General features: G+C 43.3%; 1 protein-coding gene across 1 annotated transcript in view; it reads right to left on the bottom strand.

Moving 5' to 3' along the window:
* Nucleotides 1–25718, bottom strand: part of NDST1 (N-deacetylase and N-sulfotransferase 1) — a 34918-nt gene extending 9200 nt beyond the window's left edge. Inside the window, exons 1-11 of the mRNA XM_044454375.1 lie at nt 25190–25718; nt 21025–21507; nt 18207–18294; nt 17299–17453; nt 15665–15850; nt 7164–7292; nt 5080–5262; nt 4386–4482; nt 3452–3575; nt 2406–2580; nt 984–1154 (exon numbers count right to left, since the gene is read on the bottom strand). Of these exons, the coding sequence (XP_044310310.1) occupies nt 984–1154; nt 2406–2580; nt 3452–3575; nt 4386–4482; nt 5080–5262; nt 7164–7292; nt 15665–15850; nt 17299–17453; nt 18207–18294; nt 21025–21507; nt 25190–25696 (2298 nt within the window). The 5' untranslated portion in view covers nt 25697–25718. The remainder of the gene's footprint in view (nt 1–983; nt 1155–2405; nt 2581–3451; nt 3576–4385; nt 4483–5079; nt 5263–7163; nt 7293–15664; nt 15851–17298; nt 17454–18206; nt 18295–21024; nt 21508–25189) is intronic.
* Between the last annotated feature and the right edge of the window lie 716 nt (nt 25719–26434).

The raw sequence follows: 26434 nt of genomic DNA, 5'->3' as shown, positions 1-26434 counted from the left end.
CCTAGTAAGATACCAAAGGCACCCCATTGCCTGCGACTCTTCTAAAAGGCTTATAGCCTAATCCTAAATGTTTATACAGAAGTAACCCGCACAGAGTCCAGTGAGAATCAGTTGCAACTGTGTATAGGATGCTGCAGTGAACAAGTCTTGATTTGATAGTCACATCCATCCTCCACATGAAACTACAATGATGCCTTTGCAGAGCCTGAAAAATCTTGCCCCTACTCAAGAGGAGCATGCTTGTGCATCCATATACATTATCAAGAAGATGCCAACTTACACACAAGTGTACAAAATCCTAGTCAGCAGCGAAATAGCAATAGTCTGGTTTTCAGTGCTTAGCATACTGAGCCAGAGATACTTTCCTATTTTATGGCCTGAAACAAGTTTCTGGAAGAGCTGAGGGGATTATTACATGGATGCTTCCTTTTCCATGGGGACAACATCCAGAAAGGCTCTTGGAATTTCCAAGACTCTTCCTCCACTTTTATTGCAGTACACGCCAAGCCAAGTGTCGTGTGCTAGATCAGCACAGAAGGGGCTCTCTCACTCTTTGAATGCAAAAGGAAGAACCAGCCCTCCCCCACTGCCTGTTAACCTCAGAGATCAGCAGTGCTGATGTGGGATGGAGCCCCGTATTCCCTCCAGTTCACGCAGAGACTTTATCATGACAATATGGATACAACCAGAAAGGTGGCTTCCACCAAAACTCTGAGAAAGAAAGAAATCAGTCCTAGCAGCCTGCGGATGTCACAGATGCCAGCAAAACCATTTCCTTTCACTCTGCCTTTTATTGTGCATTTACTGCTTTTACTGTGTTTTTGCTGCTTTGACAGACCATACTTGTTACTGTATGCCTCCTCGAGAAGGTTTGTCTGAAAGGTGGCCAAGAAATATTTTCAATAAATCCCATGAAAATGCAGGCACATCCTCTGCTGCTTGATTTTTGAAAGGATGATGCGGATCATCCCAGCCCTGCTTACCTGGTTGGCATGGAAATTATTCAACCAGCGTTCAACGTGGGTCGCATACCAGCCCGGTACTAGGCAACGGTTCTGTAATGTTCGGAGCTTCTGAGAGGCCTCAGGCCCGGCTGTAATCACCTCATGAAAGGTGTACTTCAGGGCAACTGGGTCGTCATGTGCTCGCTGATGCTGTGGAAAGAAAAAGCATGTTAGAGAGTGTTACTTGGAGCTGGGCGGAAGAGGAGAGGAGAAAGAACCACAGAGGCTGTAGGATAAGTGCCTCATTTCAGTTAGAGTATTTCATAACAGGCCAGTCACACGTGGTCAACAAATACAAATCCTCAACGCAGGGGAAGGAGCACCTGTTTCAGAACATTCCTGCAGATGAACAGGGTCCACACGTGCATGCTGGGATTTCTAAACATTTGGAAAATTTCCATGCCTGCTTGCAGTGGCATGGGCTTCTTACAAAAAGGATTATACCCCTGCAGCATCTTCCTGATGACCTGCGATCACATGACTTTCTAGGAAGTGCTACTGGGCTGTGAATTTATGTGAACACCTCTGCTCCACTACATCCCCTTGTGGGTAATCTGTTGGGGGCAGCAAGTCAGCAGGGAGAAGAGCTGAAGCCAGCGGTAAGTCGGGTCAGAACTGGAAGGGGCTGGGTCACTCCCTTCTCCTTCTCCTTCTGCTGGCTTGCTTTCTCTCTCCCCATTTTCATTCCCATGTAGGAGGCTACTGGGGGAGAAGAGATCACTCTTGCTAGAAGTCTGATCACATGCAGGGGGCTTTTGAAACTAAGCCAAGGGCTACCCAAGGCCCTGACAGCACCCTACTTAAGAGAGAAGAACCTCTTGGTTCCCCCCACTCCACAAAGCCCGGGAACTGCGAAAGATATCCCTGATTCAAAGTCGCCTCTAAAGTGAAGTGGCTGAAGAGTACAAGGAAATCTGTATCGTAAGTGCATTTACCATAATTTCTTAACCTTTGTAATTTCTTTACAGTGTGCATGGACACAAGCTGCAACAACAGCATCCAGGCCTACCTATGTACTTGTAACATAAAACTATGTGAGCTACCCTGAAAATGCAAAATTCCGTGAAGAATGCAGAAATGTCTCTGCTTTAGCCACCTCTTTAAAGGCAACACATGTGCGGCCAACAAGGTATCACATTGAAATGAATGTTCAATTAAAATTGCCACTGGAAAATTTATGCTGTAGGCTTAAAATACTGTTATGAATGAAACAACTGGACAAATGCCCAGCAAGCAGTAGAACGAAGTCACAGACAGATAAAGACAGTCTTTGTACGCAAAGAACATTTTTGTAATGTACTGCCAGCACCTTTAAGGCAATGCATTAAAAGCGGGGGGACACGACCACCACTACTTCTGCCCTGAACAGAATGCATAAGGATAAAACAAGGAACGGCATACCTGGTACCAAGAGTAGGCTCGATCTGCTGGGTTAATGAGGATGGTGATTATTTTAGCCTTGGAAAGCAGTGCAGCTGCCCGCCTTGGTGCTACTTCTGAGTCAAAGTAATTGGCACTCTTCTCAAAATAGAAGTCAGAAGTGGTGTTGGAAGGGATGGGGAAGAACTCCATATACCTTCAGAAAAGCCAGTGGCAGAAAATGAAAGACAGATGGCATTGGGTGAAAGCAATATAAAGATTGTTTCAGCTCCTTCCCTAATGCCAAATCCTTTATAAATATGTGAGTTTAATAGGTTATGGACCCAGACATCCCAATTCAGAAATAGCCCAGCACAACCGAAGTAACAAAACCTGCACAGGTACATGAAGATAATCTATTCTGACAATATGTAAAATATTATTGCTCAATTGAAATAGTACTCTTTTGGATCAACAGATTATCAGGCTGCAATTTCTTGCATTTATAGGGAAGACTAACCATAATCAGCAGCATCTTTAAACATTGAGAACAAGGGTAGGGGAATCAATTACAGACCATCTTCTTAGAAATGCAGCAAGGTAACTGACTGCGTAGGTGTGCAAGGGGGTTGCAATATACATCATGTGCAAGAGGGTTGCAATATACATTAGATGCAATATACGTTTCTGTTTGTTTGCTCACAATGTAGCGCAAAAAAATTATCACATGTTTATAAGGTAGTATCACAGCTGCTTGCTTTAAGTGCTGGGACCAGAAGAGACCACGACGAAGAACATTTATATCCAACTTCTGCATTCCTGAGCTTTTGGGATATTCTGCATTCTTAGACACAGACAGCCTTAGCATATTAGTACTCCCACAATAAAAACAAAATCGTGCATTTCTTCCTTGCTTGCTAGACATCTGATATATTTGTAGAAACCTTTGGCCAAGCAGACCGAGAAAGGCTGATCCAGTTGCAATGTGACTTTTGATTCCATATTAGTGTTGTTTTAGTGCCATGTGGTGAAACTCAAAGGAAGCTCTTCACCCTCCCAGCCCAGGGCTGATGCAAACTGAAGCCTACCAGTCAATGCCCTTGTGGTAATTATGTCCATTGAAGAACTGAATCTCCTCAAAAGTCTCTGAGCTGGGGTAGTTACTGCTGAGGTCTGGGTGCATCCCCAGGAACAGATAGAGGGCTGTGGTACCTTGATATGGAAGATAAAATAGAACAGTGCTGAAAACTAACTTTCCTCTCTCACTTGCTAAGCTTCTACCACAGTTCTATATTCCACCTTCTGTGACTTTCTTGGATCTCAAAGTAGATTTAGCATTTTCAGTCCTCCTGATGGGTGCTTTAGGCCAGCCATTTCTTCTTACATCTGCATCCCAATCACACAGAATTACCTCCAGACTTCATTCTTTGTTTATAGTAATTCACCCTTCTTGGTGCAAATGGGCCTCCTTCGAGAGCGAACATTTCACAGGTAAAATATGAATGTATTCACAAAGTCTGGTCCTTTAACTTGCACTTCTTATTTCTGTCTGCTTTTTATGACTGCCTCTCTAACTCTGAGTGCCCAATACATTTTACTTTTTAAAGTATGTGTATAATAAACTAGGGCTAGCAGGGATGCTTATAGTTTCTTCATTTCAGCTTGTAACGTCTCCCTTATTCTAAGAGTAGCCCCTTTCTATAGCCTAGAGTAGCAGGAAGCGACTTGCTGCCCTCCTGATGCTTTGAACCAGAACTACCATAAACCATCACTTATTGTTTATGAGTGGTTGCACTTTAAAGTAGCTGCTTAATGGCTCAAGGTAAATCATGTCTCTCTTGCACAGCGAAGCCAATTCTCCCTTATTCTGAGAGTAGCCCCTTTCTATAGCCTAGAGTAGCAGGAAGCGACTTGCTGCTCTCCTGATGCTTTGAACCAGAACTACCATAGACCATGACCACTGGACATGATGTTGGAACTGATGGGAGTTGTAATTCAAACTACCCTGGTGCTAGAGCTTACCTGTTTTCTGAGGACCAATTATTAGCAGCTTGGGGAATCGGTCACAGGTCTTCTCCTTGGACCAAATGTCCTTGTGGCGTTTGTCCTCACAGGGATCCTGAAATGCAAGCATGTGTCCAGGATTAAATAAGGAGTGGATACAGGAAAAAGAAATAGGAAGTGGGGCTTTCACGCCACAAATCAGACTCTGTTCTAACAGAAGAGACCCTCAAAAACCATTACAGCTGAAAGCTAAAGGGCACCATTTTCTCAGCTCCATACTTTGCACTCCAGCATTACTTCAAAGTGTCTTGGCTTCCCTGTTTTAAAGTGGAACAAAACTACACTTTTCGATCTTTCATACAGTATTCTGCTTTCTCCAGGGGGCAAATGATATGTAACACCTTCTCATCTCAAGAAACACTGTCACACTCTTTACTTTTACATCCACAACAGCAATGGATGGCCAAATTCAACATGAATCTCATACAGGTGTGGGCAACCACTAGGGAGAAAGGAAAGCAGCAGAACATCTAAATCATACGCACAGACTTCTAACACACTTTCACTGCTCTTGCACCGAGTGAGGAATGCTGCATGCACAACCTACAGGTACTTGGTGCTGGGTGAGAACCAAATTGAAAAAGACAGTGCAGGTTCACTTGGGGACTTCTGCAGTTGTGCAGGCAAGCCAAGGGAGGCAGCCAATACATACCTGCCATAGCGGGTTTTTCTCTTCCGAGAATATCTGGAAATACTTTTGTGCCAGCTGGACAGGTGGCAATGTTTGCAACTTCAAGTTAGTCCAGGAGTTGAGGAAGCGGACTAGGTGTCTAAAGGTGTACAAACCAAGGCGGTCATTTCCATAATTGGAGAGGTGGGTCATGAAGATACTGATCTGGGAGAGAGGTGAGAAGAGATGGAAAAAAGACAGGAGAGTAGAAAGGGCAATCAATCAGTAAGGTTAGTCAAAGCAGTATTACATTGCAACAAAGTCCCAGAATCAAATATTAAACACTGAACTAGTATGCACTATAGCACTGACTGCTGGTGGGTGGGGGAAATATGGGAGGGGTTGAAACATTTATATAATCTTCCGTGAACTAGCTAAAAACAGCAACATACCTTCATGAATCAAGGCCCACTACCCATTGTCAATAGACACCCAAATATACATAGAAAATTTATAAAACTAGGTACAATGGAAAAAAAGCTACCCTGTTTTGTTTTCAAATAGTCAGGGGTAACATTACCCCAATTGTAGAAATTCCATTTTTAGCTATCATCCCTTATCTATCCCATTTAAGGCTTAAAAAATTTGCATCCTTTCTTTCTGAAAAGGCACAGCATACATGGGAGCTATCCCCTTTTAAACTTATCTAAGCTTGTGGTTACCATATTTTGTGACAAACCGTTTCATTCATCTGTTCTGCAACTGCAGCCAACTCCAAGTCAGTTCAGTTGAATTCCTTTTTACCAACTCCTATTTACTTCAGAAAAACTTATAGCATTCATAACTTCACCATATGTTTTCTCAATTAAAAAACACTATTTACTCTTGAAACACTATTTACTCTCCTTGCCACCTTTATAGATAAGTCTTTTAACCAAACTCTACTATTATGCTACAAGCCTGCAGAGAAAGTAGACAGCTTGTGCCACACTAGAGGCCTAAGTATACATCTGTGGTGTGATTCAGCAATGTAATATTTATTAATTGTTCAGCAAATCAATGTCTTATTTTCAAATAAAAGTGATCCCCCGTTACTGACCAATTTGGTCTTGCAAGAGTTTATTTGCAACTTATCTATGGCTCTCAGAGCAGGCAAACAGATCCACTGACCCTGAGCATGGGTACATGACCTAGCCTAATGCTGGGACTATCCCTATCTCTTGACAATGCAGAAAAGGAAGAGATGACTGAACAAATCCAAAGGAAGCAAGAGCCAATCAGGACAAAAGTCTTAGAAATCTGGAAAAGAAACAGAGGCATTTGTAGTAGGTAGTCTGGAATTAGGTAGACTGGAAGGAATACCTGGTTTAGTAGAATTCCTGACTACTTCAGGGTGCTAATCACATGCACTTCCTAGACATCCAAGAGGAAAATTTCATGCACATAAGCAGCCTTTTAAATTTACTTCAGATTGCAGGTGACTCCTAAAGGAAAGAGCGTATAACCTCCTTCAGCTGAAGGTCGATTTCAATTTCAGAGAAGTTCGTGGGGTCCACATGCCGGCGGTGAATAGGGTTGAAAATACCACAAATACCAGAATACTTTAATTTACAGATGGTGCTGCCAGTAGGTAAGCCTTCGGAGAGGAGTGTTGACCTTTTAGAATGAGGAAAAACGCACAAAGGCCAGAAAACTACTGAACCATTGGTAGCTGAGGAAATGGGGCATGGCTTTCTGGGGAACCCTGCAGGGCTGGATTTGGTCTACAAAATAGAGGTTGGCACCTGTGTCCTAAAGTTAAACTCCTTCATTGTGGCTATACTGCTACAATGATTTGGCCATGTAACTTACAATTCCAAACTGTTGGTAGGCAGTAAATTTTTCCTCAGGCCCATTTCACTCTAACTCTCCCTTCAGTGCCACTATGATACACTAAAGACTATAAATCAGTGAGTTTCTTTTTTGTCCTAGTGATGCTGTTGGTCTTGTTGTGTGGTATTCTTCCTTTTGTTGTCTGCATTTTGAATTTTATCCCAAAATTGCATGCTACAAAAATAAAAAGAACAAGGGAAAGGTTTTGTATTCTTGCAAGGTGCCCTTTCATTCCTCCTTCAGATAGTACTCACAGGGTTAAGTAGCACAGTCAGAAAAAGTTCTCCTCCATTGATAATCTTATCCAGTTCATTGGGACCACCAGGATATTCATTATAGAAGATGGTATGTGTGAACAAGCCACACGTTTGCCGTGGGAGAACCTGGCAACAAACAGAAAGAAAACATGTTGCAAGTTAAAAGGGATCTAAGAGGAGACTCAGTCTGTTCCAGTTCTTACAAATTCTGGGCAGCGGGTCAAAGATGACCTTGCTTTCTTAGGAGAATGTACACAGGCTATTTGCCTAGTGCTACCTTCCCGTACACCGAAATCTGTGCCTGTTTTAACACTGTGTGAATATTGCACAGCCTATAGACGCTTTCAATACAAAAACTGAGGAACACCATCCTGTAACTCCATGCACAACTGGGTCTCACATTAAATCATTGCATCAGTTTTTAGAAAATCTGCCAAAAAAAGCAAACAGAAAAGTCTATTCTACCAGGCCTTTGGATATAAATGCTAAAGATTTAATTTCCTACTTACATTCCAAGCAATATTTTAACTTTTATATATATTAACTGATTTTTTTATTTATTTAGGTTGCAATTTCATTGTGCTTTACAGCAAATGGCAGGCTACCTAGGGGTTTAAGGTTATACATTTGAAAATGTATACACTTTCAGAGAGTTTATGAGTCGCTTATTTTAAGCCTCAGAACTAGAAAGTCTGTTTTGAAAGTATTTGCTGTTGGTGCTATTTTGCTCTGTTTATGCATGGTTTTCATGAAATCATGTGCATGTATTTCTCAATCAAATTCTGAAATATGGTCCACTTCTGGTTTGGTGTCAGTGCTTATTAGGAAATATGAAAAGGTTAGGTTAGGTCCCTAACCTGACCTAATGCAGGGTACCCAAGCCAAGATCCTTTGCAGATGTTTTGATCTGAAGGTAGCTACTTAGCCCCCTAGAAGAGACGAGCAGAATTTTTTCTCATCTGCTGTAAGCACTGCAGCATCTATGCATCACATTGCCAGAGCGATAAAACTCACAGGTTCTCAGCCTTCTTTACTTGGGGTCCAAACCACATTGGGCTAAAATACCTATCTTCTCCAACCAGTATGACCAGTGGCTGGGGATGGCGGGAGCAGTGATCTAGCATATTCAGAGAGTGGCAGGTCAGGAAAGCCTACTCTCTTCCCTTGGAAAAGTCACTGTTTTCCACAGTCTAACACAAGAAGAGAAACCAGATGTTTGTAGTTTGTAATGCCTATCACCCTAATAACATAGAAACATGGAAACAGAGCGAGTCAGAAGGGGCCTCCCAGGCCATCTAGTTTGACTCCTGGCCCCAGCTGGCTCCACTCACAACATGTCCACCATGTGCATGTCCAGCCTATCCTTGAACACCCTCACCAATGGGGCCTCAACCACCTCCTGAGGAGGCCCATTCCATACCCTTGGGATCCAAACTGTCAAAGTACTTCCTGGCATCCAAACTGAAGCTTGGTTCCCTGAGCTTTGCTCCATTGGAGCGCATCCTGCCTTCTTCTGCAGGGGAGAACAGGTCCCCACCCACCTCCATGTGACACCCCCTACATACCTGTATGTCGCCAACAGATCCCCTCGGAGTCTCCTTTTCTCCAGGTTGAAAAGACCCAGTCCCTTCAATCTCGCCTCAAATGGCTCTCCCTGCAAAACGGCCACCAACCTTGTGGCCCTACGCTGCACTGATTCTAACCTGGCTATATCCTTCCTGTAACAAGAGGCCCAAAACTGAACACAATACTCCAGTTGTGGGTGCACCAGAGTCATATAGAGTGGTAGTAATACCTCTCTCGATCTAGACGCCATGCTTCTGGCTATGCAACCAAGGGTGTAATTCACCTTCTTGATCACCGCATCACACGGCTGACACGTTTAGCCTGCAGTCAACCAGCACCCTGGGATCCCTTTCACAAGTGCTGCTCTCCAGCCACTTATCCCCTAACCTGTACTTATGACACCCATTCCTATGTCCCAAGTGCAAGACTTTGCACGTATCCACATTGAACACCATCCTGTTGTCTCCTTCCCACTTTCATAGTCTGTCCAGATCCTTTTGGATCTGGAGTATCTGCTCCTCAGTTGTGGCCACTGCCCCAGTTTTAGTATCATCTGCAAATTTGATCAGTAGACTGTTCACCCCTTCTTCCATGTCGTTGATGAAAAGATTAAACAGGATCGGTCCCAGGACAGAGCCCTGGGGGACCCCGCATGTCACTGGCCACCAACCTGATGATTCCCTACTAATGGTTACCCTCTGCCTTCAGTCAGTCAACCATGCCCTAATCCCTTGGACAGTGCTTTGGTCTATCTCAAAACCGCTCAATTTCTCAACCAAGATATCATGGGGCACTTTGTCAAAGGCCTTGCTGAAATCCAGGTGAACCACATCCACTGTATCCCCTCCATCTAGCCACCTTGAAACTTTGTCATAGAATTCCACAAGGTTTGTCTGGCAGGACCTGTTATTGTGGAAGCCATGTTGTGTGGCCGCCAGCCTCCCTTCCATATCTAGCATCACTAGATCTCTCAGTATTATGATTCTTTCCAATGGACGTAAGGCTAACTAGTCTGTAATTCCCCATGTCTCTTCTACTACCCTTTTTCAAAATTGGGACGACTGACACCACCCTCCATTCCTCTGGAAATTCACCCGTTCTCCATGAGGCCTAAAAAATGGAGGCCAGCGGGCATGAGAGAATCCCTGCCAACTCTTGAAGTACTCTAGGTTGTAACCCGAAAGGGCCCGGGGCCTTTGCAATGTTCAGTGCCCTGAGGAGCTCCTCAACTTCTAGGGGGGTGACTCTAATCTATGCCCCTAAGTCCCTGGCCTCATTTAATCTCCCATGCGGATCATCCCGGTCCTGCTTTGGGGAGAACACAGAGGCAAAATAGTCATTTAGCATCTGTGCCTGTTCCCTCACATCAGTCACTAGATCCCTTTCCTCCTTATTTAGCAGTCCCACTACCTGTCTCCCTATCCTCTTGCTATTTACATGCTGATAGAAGCCCTTTTTGTTGCTCTTGATATTCTTTGCAAGTCTCAGCTTGTAATCAGCCTTAGCCTTGTGAAGAATCCTTCTGCAATGGGCCTCCTCCTCCCGTTGTACCCTTTGTCTATTTGTCCCAGTACCCATTTCCTACGGAGGTTCCTCTTGTGTCTAATCCCTCTAACCACCTCCTTTCACATCCATGGCGGCACTCTCCTCCGCCTCCCCACCTTACTGACTAGAGGTATCGTCAAGGCTTGCGCCTCCAAAATCTCCCTTTTGAGTGCCATTCACCCCTCCTCAACTCCCTTGCCTTCCAGTCACCTATCCCAGGAGACTTTCCCCAGTCTGGCCTTCAGTTGGCCCTCTTGAAGTCGCAGCTTCTAGTGCTCGACCTGCTGCACATCCCCATTCCCCTGATTTCAAAGCAAAGGATGCAGTGATCACTCGCATCCAGAGCTCCCCTAATCTGTACCTCATCTATCAGCTCCTCCTTGTTGGTCAAAACCAGGTCAAGGATGTCCTGTCTTCCTTCCTCGCTCCCCCACATCGCCTCTCAGACCCTCTGTGTGAAAAAACTCTCCCTCTATAGTGTCTAGGAAGCGACATGGTCTCATGGCCTGGCTGTCACCACTAAGTAAATCTCCCAACTAATATCCGGGAGATTGCAATCTCCCATAATTACTGTGTCCCTCCCCCAAGATATCCTTAGAATCTGTCAGGATATCATCCAGGGTCTCAAGTTGACCTGGAGGGCAAGAACATACCCCCACTAGCTGGGCTGCCTGAGGCTGATGGAAGTTGGAATCCAGTAACACCTGGAAGATCAAATTCCTCACCTTTATTTCTAAAAGCTGTTGCAAGGTTAAACACACCACTCCAAGATGCTTGAGTAGACGATGAAATATAGAGGTAACAAATACATCCAAGTGTGTAGTATGTGGTGAGAAGGGGCTGGGGAGGCAATTATGTCCCATTTCTTACTTCCCAAGAGGAAAATCTCTCTTCCTGCTCAAATCTCACTGCACTCCACAAGCCTCAAGGATAGAGTCAGAATACAGCAGCTGCCCCTTTGGATCAGATTACATGATCTCTGAACATCATCAATTCTATTGGATATCGCAGACAGTTAGTGCAACAGAGTGGTTAAAGTGCTGGACTGGGACTTGGGAAATTCAGTCCCAGTTCCCACTTGGTCCTGAAGCTCACTTTGTAACTCACTGGGTTATTGTGAGGATAATGTGGAGAGGAAGGGGGGCCACATGAGCAAGCCTGAGTTCCTTGAGGAAGAGGTAGTGTCGCAAGCAAGCCGTGTTGTGTTTCTTCCTTCGAACAAACACCAGCCCCAGGCCATTTCTCTTGTAAAGCACTCTTTATTGCTTCCAAATGTACATCATCTAAACTAGTCTCAACAAAGCAGTTTGTTGAACGTAATCTTGTGATGAGCATATTTGTGTCCCACCCTTTTGGGAGGGCCCTCTGAAAGTGGGCACACTCCTCTCAGCTCACTGCTCATCTACTGGGTCCCTCGCCTCTGCCAGTACCTTGCCACGGGGCCAGCTCTGAGAGGAGGCGTTCGTCTGTGTCTGGGAGTTCCTCATTCCCTGCAGCCTCCCTGCCCAACTCTCAACTCAAAGCTGCTCTTAGAAACAGTCCAGCACAGCAACATGATCAGCCTGAAGACAATCATCCCCTCCTCCTCCTCTTGCATCCCAAGACCCAAGCCAAGCTCCCCAATCTTACTGAAACATTCCTCCTCTTCCTCCTCTGAATCTGAATAAGTCTATTTGATGCGGCTTGTCTTTCCTAGGCCTGCCATCCCTCTTGCTCTAGACATGAGGAATAAAAATGTAATAACAAATTACATTTGAATGTGGACCATTTTGAGCACCTGGAAGTATCAGAGAGAGCCTCTCAAAGGACTGGCTCTTTTTTGTCCTATAGAACTCATTGGAGAACATTTAGAAGACTGTATCAGCTTCATGGGAATTTTGCAAGATTCCTCAAGGTTATATGTTCTCATCTATAACATTTTAGTTTTCTTTTAAGTTTTTATTATAAAGTAGATGTGCATTATTTTCCTTGTATAAGGAAGAAAATGTTGTGCATGCATGTCCTGGCAAATTTCAGGGGCACATGGGAGGCTACCCGTTCAGATTCCAATGATGGAATTGTCTTTAAAGCAGTTCAAACCTCAGCTGTGGTTCTAGGTCCAGAGACTCCACAGGAATTAGCTGTGAGGGAGATCAGTCTGGGGCAGATGAAGGGAACAGTGTACTTGTCTGAGGGAACAGGAAGGAGTTGCACCCTGAAGGGAGGAGGCTTTGAAATGGGTAGCTTCTCCAATGGGGAACTCCTGTCTCCTGAAGCGGTAGACCCAGTTGCTAGACATCACTGGAGAGAAATCCAATTAGGAACACAATGGGAAAAGTGCAGGCATGCCCGCTTTCACAGCACCCCTCTCCTGGAGGCAAGATGCAAAAGGATCATATAGAGAGTTTTGGGTATTGAACAGAAGAATGGGCTCAACATTTCACATACTAAAGATTTAATATTTCGCTCAGAGACTTGAACGTAACAATAAAAGATTATAAGCAAAGAAATGCTGGTGAGACTGATACTGTTTGGAGGGAGAAGCACAGCTCATGACATGTCTCAAAACTACATTTAAGGCTGTTCAATAGGCTAGAACTTTATGTTCCTAATGTTTTGCACTTGACAATATTCTTTCCTTTCTTTTTCTATATTAATAAGAGGATGGAAGTCTGTCTGTCTGTCCTTCTCTCCATCTATCATTATGGCTGGCTGGAAGGACAGCATGATACATCACAGTATCAAGATGGTGAAATTTAAGTAACTGGAAACTAGCATGCATACCAAGGGATGCTAGGGGAGCACACCTCAGGGTCATTCTTATTGTTCTCATTCTTATTATTTATTCTGTATCTATACCTTTTGATAACCAAAGCTCTTTCAGTGGTTTACGAGAACACATAAAATACAATAAAACATTTTTAATAGTATTCTTTTTTATTAACGTCAATGTGACTGAAGCCTACAGAAATGTCTTCTGCCAACAGGGAGCAGACTTCCTTGGACAGCATATTGGTTTGCATTCCATACAACCTGAAGTGACAGGAAATTCGTAGGCTAAGGAAACCCTTTGCCTCTGTGAAGGGGCAGTCCAACTTCAGAAAAATGGGGTAGGTAGACCTCTACAGCAATGCCCCATGGCAGGCACCATGGCTTCATCCAGATGGAGTGGGCACAATGTTTTGAATTCTCTCAGATATGTAAATTTGCTCCATAGTTTCCCAGCATCAAGCTAAGGGGAACTCCAGCCCATGTGAAGCTTGGTCCATTCACTACTTTATAATAAGGAAGAATTTGTCCAAATTAATCTAATTATGATTCCACTTTAACAAATTTTCAAATTGTAGCTGTACACATTCTAGCTGAAGCTAACATGAAATATAAAACCAGCTCTTAAATCTTCTTGTAAGACAAACCGTAATAACAATTCCTAAAAGTGCATTCTTTTGAGTTATTTGGGATATGATTCCCATTCATTCAGTTATTTTTCTCTAAAATCTTCTTACAATCATTTTAAAAACACCCCCAGAATTTGCTCTTAAACCCTGATATCTTCAAGACCCATCAGAGATGCCACCAAAATTGCAATTTCTAGTAATTCTCCTTCATTGCCACACTAATAATATTTTAATTATGTTTTCCCAAAGCCATTCCTCTTTGAAGATGAATTTCTCCATGGATTTTCCATTTTTGCCTGAAAATCAAGCCAGCTTACTTCTTGCTTTAAAAGCTGCTTCTACCATTTCCCAGATAAAGCTTTGTGTTCAAAGGCTCCTCAGCTTTGGATCTCTCCGGAACATCCCATATTTCTGAATCAATGTATTTCTTACACGGACAAATTGAAATCATACAGGCCCTTTCCCCTCCATGTCATTTATTATTTCTTTATAAAGTACCATTCTACCTCCTTTTATAACTCATCTGTTTACACTAAGCAAAACTTAAACCAGCCTGAAATGTCAGCCAATGTTGCTTCAACATGACATTATAGAATATAGATGTTTCAGATGATCATGCAAGACTTTCAAATTTGTACCAACCCTCAGTACTTTCGCCATCTATACAAAGCTGTTCACAACAGTTCATTGCTGGCTTTGGAGCCAGGTGTTGACAATAAGCTGATGCCATCCAGGTTTCTCTCCTGCCCTCTTTTTCACTTAGGCATCTAAGAGCAACTTTCTATGGCCTTAAAATGAGTGCTTGGAGGCTAGGGGTAAGAGGATATGGGAAAATTGGTTGAAAGTGAATCCAGACAAGATGTGGAGGCAATGCCAGTGGGAACTGGCCAGGGTCTGGAAGAGATACGGTGGAACTTTCTGAAGAGGCAATGGGCCTTTTCTTGGACCCCTGCAAAGCTCAGAGCTGCTGCTTGGGAGGGCCTTTCCTGCTGTGGCTCAATATGGAGGCTTTTCTTCTTTAACAAGGTAGATGTCACTAGATTGGTCCATATTTACCTAATTTAAGAGTATTGAAATGCATTCTACATGGAACTGCCTTAAAAACAACTAAGACATTTTGTGTAAAACATTGCTACATACCTTGTAGCACAGGGTGCTGAACTTCAGCACCACATCCCCCTCGCCTGAGATCCCAATGCAATGTAACAGGTGCTGGGAGACAGGTGCATATTCAGCCAATCCTGTACCTGTCACATCGGCTGTCAAGGGGCTTCCGGGCCTAATCTAAAGGACTGGCTTCAACCTTTAAAGCAGAGGCAGTTATGTGGGGACCTCTAGATGCCAGCAGGACCCATGGGAAAAGATGATGGAAGCACCATCTAGAAGACATACAGTCCTTGCTTTAAAGTTCTGTATAGCCTGGGACCCTCGTATCTGAAGGTCTCTGCTGTCCCATATGACATCACTGGCCAACTGAATCTCCGTCAGAAGAATCTTGTTTGCTCTCTGCTTGCACTGGATTTGGACAATAAAATCTAAAACCCAGGTTCTTTCAGCCATAGCTCCATACTGTGGAAGTTTTTCTAGAAAAGGAGAGTTATCCCTTTTGGGAAAAGTAGCAACACCCTCCCCATCAGTCTTTTGACAGAAAAGTAGATTTTTTGTACCTGTTTAATTTTGTTTTTAATTGGCAATTTCCCTTGACATGAACTTTTTCAAACTGTGTCAAAAACAATGCATTTGTGCTTTAAGAAATACAGAAATACCCCCACCAAATAAATTACTATGGCATATTAGACTAACAGAAATGCATTTGTCCTGGGCAACAAAAAGCTGAGACTGTTAAGCCCAGATTTTAAACAGTATTATGTACTGTGTTTTTGATCTATCTAGTGAATTATGTTAGCAAATGCCCTAGAATACTAATGGGACGAGTTGTCCCTTGATTGGTTGGTGTACCACAAGAGGATTAAAAGAGCATGTAAGTGATCTGTAACCCTTATTACTTACCATAATTCCATTGTGGATAAAGCCTCGTCGATAGCGGGCTGGTTTAAGGTGAGGATACTCTTCAGTGCTTGTGACTCTGATCCCCCATACCTGTTTCCAGGCTTCATACAGTTGCACATGGACTGGGTACACCCCTGAATGATGGGGTGCCACTGCATATCCCATATCAGTGGGAATTCCATGCTCCTAAGAGGCAAGAAGGCAATTTGTAGTGGCAGCAGCCAAAACAAACAGTTTTAATGAAAGAATCCTACTGCACGTGAAAATGATCCAACCTTTCAGTTTTTAAAAACATCTTCCTACTCCCACATCCAATCAATAACAGGAATGACCAACCAATGGCCTGCACACCACATGTGTGCCTATCCAATCACATTTTTATTTTATTTTTATTTATTTAAAACATTTCTATGCCGCCCCCATCGCAACAAAGCCTCAGGGTGGCTCACAAAAAATACATTTTGTGCAGCCTTCATGTTGTACTCCCCTCACCTACACTCCAGGTGACCATCAAGCCCGTGAAAGCAACAACAACAGCCAGGATATTAAACCAAAATTAGCAGAGGCAAGTGTCAGGGTCTTTCATCAAGAAATGGGGCAACAGGGTTCAAGAAGAAGACAGAGAAAAATGTACTGAACTAGTGGCATGCATGCAGGCAACCGGTGACACAGGATTCTGCTACTGTTTCTCAAACCAGTGGGGTAGATCAATGCTCAACTTGTCTATATCTAGCATTTTTTGCCTGCAGAATGGGCTTGAAGGAGTTTATTCACCCCATGTGCCCCATCTCAAAATTCTCCAGTAGTTATAAGAGGGTTAAATAAATAACAGAAATCTAGATTACTATATTTATACCATTTCACAAGCAAAAGGCATTCTATGTCATGTCCAAGCAACTCTCCCTTGGGGAAAAAGGGATGCAAGATTTTATGCTTCTCCCTCTCCCTCTTGATTTTTCAGTTATTCTTATAATAGCATGGAAAGAGCTCTCAGGTTCATAATTTTTGTATGACATACTAGTGTACAACTTTTACAGAGCTCATTGAAAAACATACTAAAGATTTAGTATTTTAGTCCTCTCCCCGCTCAAACTGATTCTCTGCCATGATGAAATGATACAAAGCAATGTGAAATGTGCATCCTACTGAATGCACCATGAAGAACTGGTTGCTTGGAAGCACATATACTATTAAAAAAAGGTCAAAGAATTGCATTGAAAGGTGTTACTGGAATCTGACAAGGCTACTGGAATTAAGAAGCTGAATGAATAAAGAAGACTGCACCCTTATTGTCCCCATGTCAAAGACTCATAAGCCTCTGAACTTGCAGGCTTACAAGCATCTGATGCAAGTTGTGAGGTGCAGTGGTGGCAGTAGTTTTGTTAAGAACTGATAGAACTGCAGATCAATGACTGAGCACATAAAGCAGGGCCACAGTCAGTGAACTGAAGGGGTGGAAACAAACCACATATTTCTCCTGGAAGCCCAATTCACTATATGTTCCAAAGGGTACAATTGTGATGTACCTCCATTTTTAACAGAAACCCATTCACAAGCTAGTACCTTCTTCGCTCTGAGATAAGACCCATGCTCTGCCCCCACCATCTTTTGGCCCTAAATAGCATCTTACTCACAACAGCAAATTTCTTGTTCATGGTCATTTGGTCAGCAAGCACAGATTGGTTATGGAAGAGGTGAGGCTGCATATGACTCCACATGTGGGGGAACCACCAAAACTCCTTCACGTACGAGAGCAGCAGATCATCTCCCTCATCTTCTGCATCCGTACCTGTCAGGTCCAAATCATCATCATAACTCCTAAAGGCTGAAGTCATGAATGAAAAGCCATTCCTCACAGGTGCAAACTACCCAAACCTTTTGCAAGTTACAAAGGGCAGCAGTAACTGCCTGTAACACAGCTCATTACCTGATGTACACCCCATGACCCCCCAGAGTCTGTTTAAATTCTGGTTATCTGTGAACAGGTAGGAGCGAGCAAGCTGACTCCACTCTCATTGAAGTCTGAACCTGAAATTTTCAGGAGGAACAATTCAGACTTATTATTCAGACAATCCATTATTTGTTCTTGGTTCCAAGTCAGCATTATTCCTCTCTTGACAATCCAATCCCAGGTTTGGACATCAAAATAAGCAACCCAAGGCCACAGCATCCTTGCGTTGTTTAGTCCTGTCCAGTTGCAGAGGGATCAGTTGGATGGCGTGAACTAGAATGGGTGCTCCTGCTTCACCCACAATGACTCATGGATTAACAAATCTTGGGTGACTGCACAATGTGAACTGGGTCAAAGATTAATCAAATCCAGAAGTCCTGATCTCCAAGGACAAAAGTTAGTGGAGAAAGAATCTTCATTACTAGATCTGGTCTGTAACACCATCACCACATTATTTGGTGTCTTCAGCAACCTGCAAGTTTAGGTTCTAGCAGGTAAAACTTATGGTTCAGGAAGCACCTAAAGTGACAATCTTACAAGACCAATAAGATAATATATGTTACACCCATAGCATAGCACTTCCATTCTTACCTGTGTGGAAGAATTTCCCTGAGTAACCCAGATTGAAAGTGAAATTTGGGATATGGGTGCGCAGTTCATTCTGGGTGTCAAACAGAGCCTACAGGATGAGAGGAAAAAACTAACATTTAAACCCATAGCATATGCATGTCATTTATAAACATTACAAGTTTGAGGGACACTTGTGCAAAGTTATCCCTGACCCCTCCCCCTTTGAGAACTCCTTCTGCCCGGAGTCTAGATAAAATGAGCATATAGCTCATATTAAAGGTGTACTATGAGTTGCTACAGATAACTGGATCCCTCATGTCAATTAATCATTTGATTCCAATACTTTCCTTGTCTTCATGTCACTCAATGGGATCTATATTTAGACAGTGTACTTTTAGCCTTCTGTCACAGAAAGGCAAAAAAAGGAATAATAGGGGAGATATTTGCTTGTGTTGAGCTACTTTCTTTGCTTCTGCAATGGAAGTCAGGTTGGAGTATGTTTACAGCAAGCACAGTGATCTGTCCTCAGCTCCAGAGGACAGGAAGGAATCATTCAGGGCTAGTGATTGCTCAGCACTGCCGTGCACTGACAACTTTGGGCTATGGTTACAGCGATGCTGCCAGGCCCCTTGATCCTTCTGCTTATTCCACTGCCCACAATTCTTAATCCGGCACAGCCAGAGAATGAAAAGCCGACTATCCTGAATTCTGCAAGCATGCGGCAACACACCAGGAAGTGGAACTAGCTGCACACAGCCTCAGGCCCTCTCCTCACATTGCTCTTGCAGTGACACAAGAGTTGCTACAGCCAAACTCCGTGGTCCCATGCCACCAGGACGTGTAAGAAACTCGAGGCCACCGGGCAGCAACCCTATCTGAGGCTCCTTCCCATGCATGCAAATGCCAGCTTCCAGAGGGTCAATGCCGAGGGAGCAGCACCACCAGTACTTCTTACATGGCGTCAGGCTCCTCATACATACTACCCCAACTGTGAGAGAGAGGGCCACATGGCATCATCCTCTATGCCACCAATACAAATGCAAGGAGACTGCAGTACCAGTCTTTGGCTTTGACCATGTGCCCTTACATCACTTATGCTAATATGAGATGTGCTTGAAGATGGCTGGGTGGATCATGTGGACAAAAAGCAGGTAGAGAAATACTATCTATTTGGAAGTGGAGGTGTGTCAGGAGGAAACATTCGAATGTTCTCCATCAAGCACATGTGAGCTGCTCTCCTGGGAGAGATGGGCCTTTGTTTGGAAAGCAGGTGCCCCTTAAATCTTTGACTGCAGCATATTCATTAAACTGGTTATCTAGGATGTTCAGTATCTATCTTCACTTTTGTTAAGATAGCAGATTGAATTATTTTATTAAAACTGAGACAGGGATGTGTTACCCAGTGTAAACTTAGTTGAACAATGTATTTTTTTTTCTTGCATAAAAGGAGTCCAAGACATAAGCCATCATTTCTCTGCAAAAAGCAAAATAATCTAATACCCCCTACCAACATCAACTCTTCTCAGCAGTCAACTGGTAATACAAGCCTTGAAATGTGAGCAATAAAAAATTGAATATTTTGCTTTGGCTACCTGTATTGGATAATATACTATGTAATATACTACATATATTATTACATGCTACATATACTGTGTAATTCAAAGCTAATATGCATTGTAATTCAAAGCTAATTTATTTTTATTTTTTATTTATTAAAACATTTTTATGCCGCCCCATTCGCCGAAGCCTCGGGGCGACTCACATCAATAAATTAAAATAATTATAATATAAATTAAAATATAAATATAAAATTAAAATACAGCAATACAGTATAAAATAAGCCGCCCTGGCCAGATAAAACCAATAATGTTAACAGTTAAAATGCCGCTTGAATAAAAAGGTCTTTGCCTGGCGCCGAAAAACAAATAACGACGGCGCCAGGCGGACCTCTCTGGGGAGCGCGTTCCATAACTTAGGCGCCACCGCAGAGAAAGCCCTCCTCCAAGTACCCACCCTCCTAATTTCTTTCATGGAGGGTTCCCGGAGAAGGGCCTCCCCCGCCGATCTCAAGGGGCGGCTGGGCATATATGGATGCAAGCGCTCCTTCAGGTAATGTTCCCCTTAAGTAGCTATATTTTGCCCCTAGTTCAGAGCTCTCTTGACTTGTTTCTTATTTTAAAAAGTACCTGCATATAAGACTATAATAGTCTTACAAAAGCTCATACTCTTAAAATATGTTTGCCTTTACCATGTACAAAATAGCAAGCTCTTTTTAAGAGAATGAGTTTTGTAAGACTATAATAGTCTTACAAAAGTGCAACTATCAGAGCATCTGAAGAAGACTATAGTTTACAAAACTCATTCTCTTAAAAAGAGAATGAGTTTTGTAAACTATAGTCTTCTTCAGATGCTCTGATAGTTGCACAATAAGCTAAACATGTTATCCAATAAGCTAAAGAATAAGCTATTTCATTGTAACCCATAGTATTTTAATTCTACTGCTAATTGAAGCACAAAAAACCCAGCCACACATTTTTATGTATGCAACTCTTTATAACAATCCTAATTAAGTGTTTGCAACCAAAGCAATAACATTGGGTTTTATGCTGAGTGGATATGGGTTTCTGTGTCTAAATTAATAAAATTCCATAACAAAGGGGGCATATTGTTATATATTCTGGATTTTAATTGTCAATTTTCCTATGTTGACTGAAGCACAATGACTCAGGTAGCAGAATAAGCAATAACCTGTAGCTTTGATCCTAACTAATGGATCCACAAATTAGCAGCCCCATTATATCCCCGAAAAGCAAAACTCAAGCGCTTTGGGTATAATTACCTTGACATCATCCACCTTCATCCGTGTGCCTTCCTTGCCAACAAAGATATCATCTATATCTACCAAGATATAACGGTCAAGGGGAAGAGAAAGCCTCTTGCCAGTGAGGAAGGAAACTGCATCCACGAAGACAAGTTTGTGCAGCCAGAAGTTCAGGTTGTTGCCAAAGAGCACTCTCTGGATGCCATCATGCAGACCCAAGTCCTGAACCACAGTGGTATGGAGTGCGGCATCAATGCTCATGTGTGGGATAGATTCTGCCGACTTGGTTTTGGCCAGGAGGACAGGTTCATAAGTGGAATGGTTTGACTGGAATACTGTCCAGTCCTCCCCTGGAAGAAGCCCTTTCTCCACCTCGCTGGGCCGAGTGATGTATAGAAGCGGAGATTTGGGATTGATACTGCAGTCCTTAAGCGCAAGGTTGGAGTGGAGAAAGAGAGGGAAGCCTTTCAGTTGAGCACTCAGCAAGCTGTTCTCATTGGCCTGTAGGGAAATCACAGGAACTGAATGACCACTTCAGACAGAAATTCATCAGGTACCAATTAAAGCAAGGAGAAGCAGAAAGAAGGGCAGACTGCCACTGGAGAAATAAAAAACATGCTCTGATGTTGCGAACCATTGAAAAGAACAGCGTTTACCAACTACCACTGTAACAGTCTCAAGAATGAAGCATGGCCAATTTTGGGAAGAAAAAGCAGTACTAGAGCATCTAGTGCAGCCTTCCCCCCAAGCTGACCACTGGCTGTGCTCCTTGGGAGTGACAGGAGCTGAAGCCCAAAACATCTGGAGGGCACCAGGTTGGCTAAGGCAGACCTAGAGGAAAGGGAAGCCTGCAGTTTACAGACTGCAATCCTGTCTCACGCCAAGCACCCTTGTTCAACTCCAAGAGTTCTGCCCTAACTTTGGTTTCTGTTTGTTGTCTGGGAGCTTCCAACCAGCTTTAAAATGGTCACTGTTTCCCCATCTCCAACACAGTTTCTATGTTGAAGCATGTTAGGCAATAAGGTGCCCTGAGTCATACCATGGGCCTTGGGTTCAATAAACCACACCGTGAACCAGCCATTTTGTTGTGGTCTTCAGAAGCCCAGTTCTAGTTTCTAAAGTCTCCTGGACTACCCTTCTGGATATGGCCTCGTAGACTAATAACAAGCCCCCCACCCTCCATGAGATGAGCTGCACCACTTTAGAGTGCAGATGAGAGCTCAAGTGATCAAGTGCTCCTTCATTACCAACACAACACAACACAATCTCCGCTTTTCTTTGGAATCTAATTTTCCACGCGGAAGAAAAGCAAATTTTCATGGAGAGTCATTCCACTATGTAAGTGCTCATCTGCAACCTGCAGTGATCCAGCCCAACACTTACGTACTGTCTTGAGGCAAACTAAGCCAAGACTGTGACATTCAGAGAGAGATGCACCTAGGGACCGTGTGTTAGTGATTATTTCATTTGCATTACCTTTGGAGTTTCCTCCTTAGATGGACACAGAGAATTTGCACAAAATTCCCTTTTTGCTCTTTAATTCTGTTCTGTAAAAACTTATTTAATAGTGACATCATATACAAAAACTTTCTCAGCTACCAACACTTAGAAAAAAGTAGAGAGGGAGCATGAAAGTGGGGGTGAAGAAACAGACCTCCATTTCATCTCTAATTTAAGTACCAGCAATACTCAAAAGGAAACAGAATAGCTTTATGTGACCAGTGCAAGGAGAACTAAAAACATCTTCATTACTGAATATGTTGTAGAGGAAAATGCTCTATGAAATTAAAAAGCCAAATTGCTTCCTCATACTCAGAAGCAAACAACTAAAAAAAGGAGTGAGTTGTCAGCATAAAATGCTGTTCAGGAGAATGAATTTTGAAAATTATGACACCTCTACCACTTAATTCCACACCTTGTCCAAGTCACACACCAAGTCTGGAGCTGTTGACAGCATCTGAATGCATACCCCATCTCTAAAGAGAGGTAACAGAACCACCTTTCATTCAGAAATATGGTAAGGAAAGAAAAAGAAAAGATACTGATTTTAAGCAGCTCGATGAGAGACTAAAGAAAGTTGTTTTGAGATAGATTAGAGTAAAACTCAAGATTTTCCTCCTCTTCATTTCATACTTCCACATACATAAAAAAGAAAAGGGTGGTAAGACAGGGAGTGCTGGAAGAAGAGGTATAACACAGCTGTGCTTCACAAGATCCTGGTGGACGTCACATGGTGTCACATTGCTTACATTACAGTAGATGAATACAGATGCTTCTCAAGGGACCTCCTACAGAACTAAGAAATCTTGACATTGATGTAGAGAGTGCTGTTCACACATTCTAGTGACGACTCTTGCATGCCTTCCACTTTCCCCACTCATGTCAAGGGAAAGAGGGGTCGTGCACTAAGCTACTTTATTATTGCAATGTGCATGTTGTGTGGTCTATGAACTTTCTAACCAGAGAAATCAATGAAGACTGAAACACACATAGACGACTTTGGGTGATGAACTAACACATAACAGGCTTCATCCATCTGTTAATCTCTGGAAGCTGATTAACATAGAGCATATATTATACATATTAAACAGGCAAGCATATATTTCCCAATGATGTAATTGCATAAATGAATTGAGACCCAGATGTACAGGAAGCAAGAGAGACTTTCCTTTGGCTCTTTGAAAAGTTAACCAATTAATTATAGTGTGAACATTCTCAGGAATGAGCCAGAAAAGCAAGAGAAAATCTTTGCAAGAGTCTACCAAAAGCAGCAAGACAGCTCCAGGTCTCAGAATATAGCCCTATTTAGCACCCTTCATTCCTGGATTCTTAGCCTTCTTGGCTTACCCATTCAGGGACAGAAATGCAAGAGACCTGGACAAGAATCCTGTGGATTGCCTTGGCTGACACCATGTAGAAGGTAAAAATATTCACTTTGCATCTTTTCTTTATGCCTCCTACAAAGCTCAATCCAGTAGTCACCAAAAAAGCAGGCATCCAGGGTAAGGTAGCCTTGTCAAACCATACTGCTAGGCAGAGACATTACAGTGTTCCACAAACCCCTAGTATTCTCTTCACACATTACCCAACTTCCCGCCAAAGACCACTGTTGTTATCTTTGCCCTGTCATCAGTAGAGCTACAGCAACATAGCCCATCTCAAAAGACGCAAATTTGTAAATCCGCTCTTGGCATCAGTTAAAAAAACCCAGCACTTTTACTATCAGGCTTGGCACTGGTCAGATATCAAGCCATTCAATAGCAAACAGTGACAATGAGAAGGTGTCCAAGAAAGGCTGACATTCTGCAGACTGCGTATCTTCTTGTCCCTCCAGCTCTTCAAACATGAGCCAACTAAGGGTGCTGTCATACAACACCTCTCTTGGTGTAATATGAGGTTTTTGCCTGGAAAATAAATTGGATCAGGCAGGGCCCATTCAAAGAAATGGTGCCAGAACTCAAGAGAAACATGCTGCTGTGCCAAACCTTCTAACTTACATTCACTTCCAGCCCTGTTGCCATACTAATGCAGAAGCAAGTAGACAGACTATGGTGGAACTTTCTTCTATCATTTCAATTCTTGGGCAGAGAAAATTGTGCTGGGACCCTAACTCTGTAGGAAGCTCAGCTCTAGAAAGAGAGGGGGCAACTGAAGAGCATCCTAGAGTTAAGCTTGTTTGACAGATGTGCAAGCAACTAAGGGTCAAAACACACATCACTCTGCATCCCTCTCTGGCAGCTATGTCTCTCCCTCTTTTCATTTTTACTCTAGACTAGGCACAAGAGCCAGATCTGGCTCTTAAGACCCCCATCTTGAACCCATGAAAAGGAAACTACTACATTATGCAGAAAAATACAGTAGCCTGGTCCTTTGGGCTACCTTTCTATCTGCTGGGAGTTTAAGCAGAAGTTTAATATGTAGGAGACCATTACGAAATTATCACCTTCTGCAATTTGAAGCCAGAAAATTCACTCAGAAGAAAAATATCTCCCTTCCTACCACCCATTTTGCTGCAAGAGTTGGCCAAGACATGCTTCTCCTTGCATAGCGAGATGGACCTGCTTTCTGCTGCTGCACTGCGCCTGCCACATGGAGGGATTGAACTACCTGCCCTTCCATCCCCTCCCACTCACAAAATGGTTCCTCCCCTACCCCATCTACTCCTGCAGATCAATGCTAGTACCTTGAAAAAGCCAATGATTCCTACACCATACTCCACACAGTACTTGTCCAAGAGCTCACGGTTCCAGGCATCCAGGTTCACATACTTCAGGATGTTCTCGTAGATTATCAGTGCAAAGCGCCCTCGGTCCTTATCAGTCAGCGTGGGCATGTCCCCCTTTCCTGGAGCAATCTCTGTCAGATATTTGAAACGACTGGATTCCAAGATGGCCACAATCTCCTGTCCCAGCTGAGAGTAAAGACTTTCCACAAAAACAAGAACCAAAGGGTCTGTGCGAGAAGAATCTACCACCTTGATGGGTTTTAATGGAAGTAGACGTGAAGGGGCAACCTTCGGTTCATCACAGTCTGGACTGGGGATGTCTGCAGAGGGTTCCAGTCCTCTTTTCCACCCATATAAATAGTAAGCCGAGACAAAAACACTGAGCAGGCAGAAGGCAAAGAGCAAGAACAACACCACCTGAGGAGACACCTGCCGGAAACTCCTCCGGAACCTTACCAAAGTCATCCTTGCTTTGGAAAAGAGAGTTCAGATTGCTTCCCCACCCCACCCACCCAGCCCCCCTCCCCTCCCTCCCTCCAGATCTTGACTCAAGAAAAGCAAAGGATAATTTCACTAAGAGGCAGTGCCTATGTGGGAACGCCCCTGCGATCGTCCATTATCCATCCTGGCCTTTTTTCATGTCACCATGGCAAATCCATCCAAAGTTCCTTTCCAAGGCAAAAATGCCAACAGCTGTCCATCATCACTGGTCCATCAGGATAGAAATAGAGCAGGCTTGGGATTCTGAAACACCTCTCAACAGGTAGATATGCATGGCGATTCCTTGGGTCTGCAGTCAGAAGCAGTGTTCTGCAAAAAGAAGCAAGCAGGGTATTAGCAAGCTATTCTGAAAACAACAGAGCTTCCAAGTATAGGAGATCCCTGAACAAGATCTGCCCCTGCTCCCCACAAACAAGAACAAATGGGATTTATTTATGGCCCCTCAAGTGGTCTTCATTTCTTCAATAACTGAAAAGATACCTCAGGTTCAGGCGACTTTGCTGTCCCACAGCCTGAATGTATAAAGTGGCAAGGAAAACAAATTTACACATGCTCAGGTGCTCCTCCCTTCTTTACTATTCCTTTACGTGTACCAATGAAATGTCCTCCTTTTTTTCTTGCAGCATAGCTGGAGCTGGATTTTTTTTTCAAACTGACTACAGAGGTGGAACAGATATGCAGGAAGGTAAGTGGCTGGAGGGA

Source organism: Varanus komodoensis, unplaced genomic scaffold (assembly GCF_004798865.1).
Source record: "Varanus komodoensis strain SLA01 unplaced genomic scaffold, ASM479886v1 scaffold7_3, whole genome shotgun sequence".
Lineage (NCBI taxonomy): Eukaryota > Metazoa > Chordata > Lepidosauria > Squamata > Varanidae > Varanus > Varanus komodoensis.
Note: the sequence above shows the minus strand (reverse complement) of the source record. Positions and strands in the feature narration are given on the sequence as shown.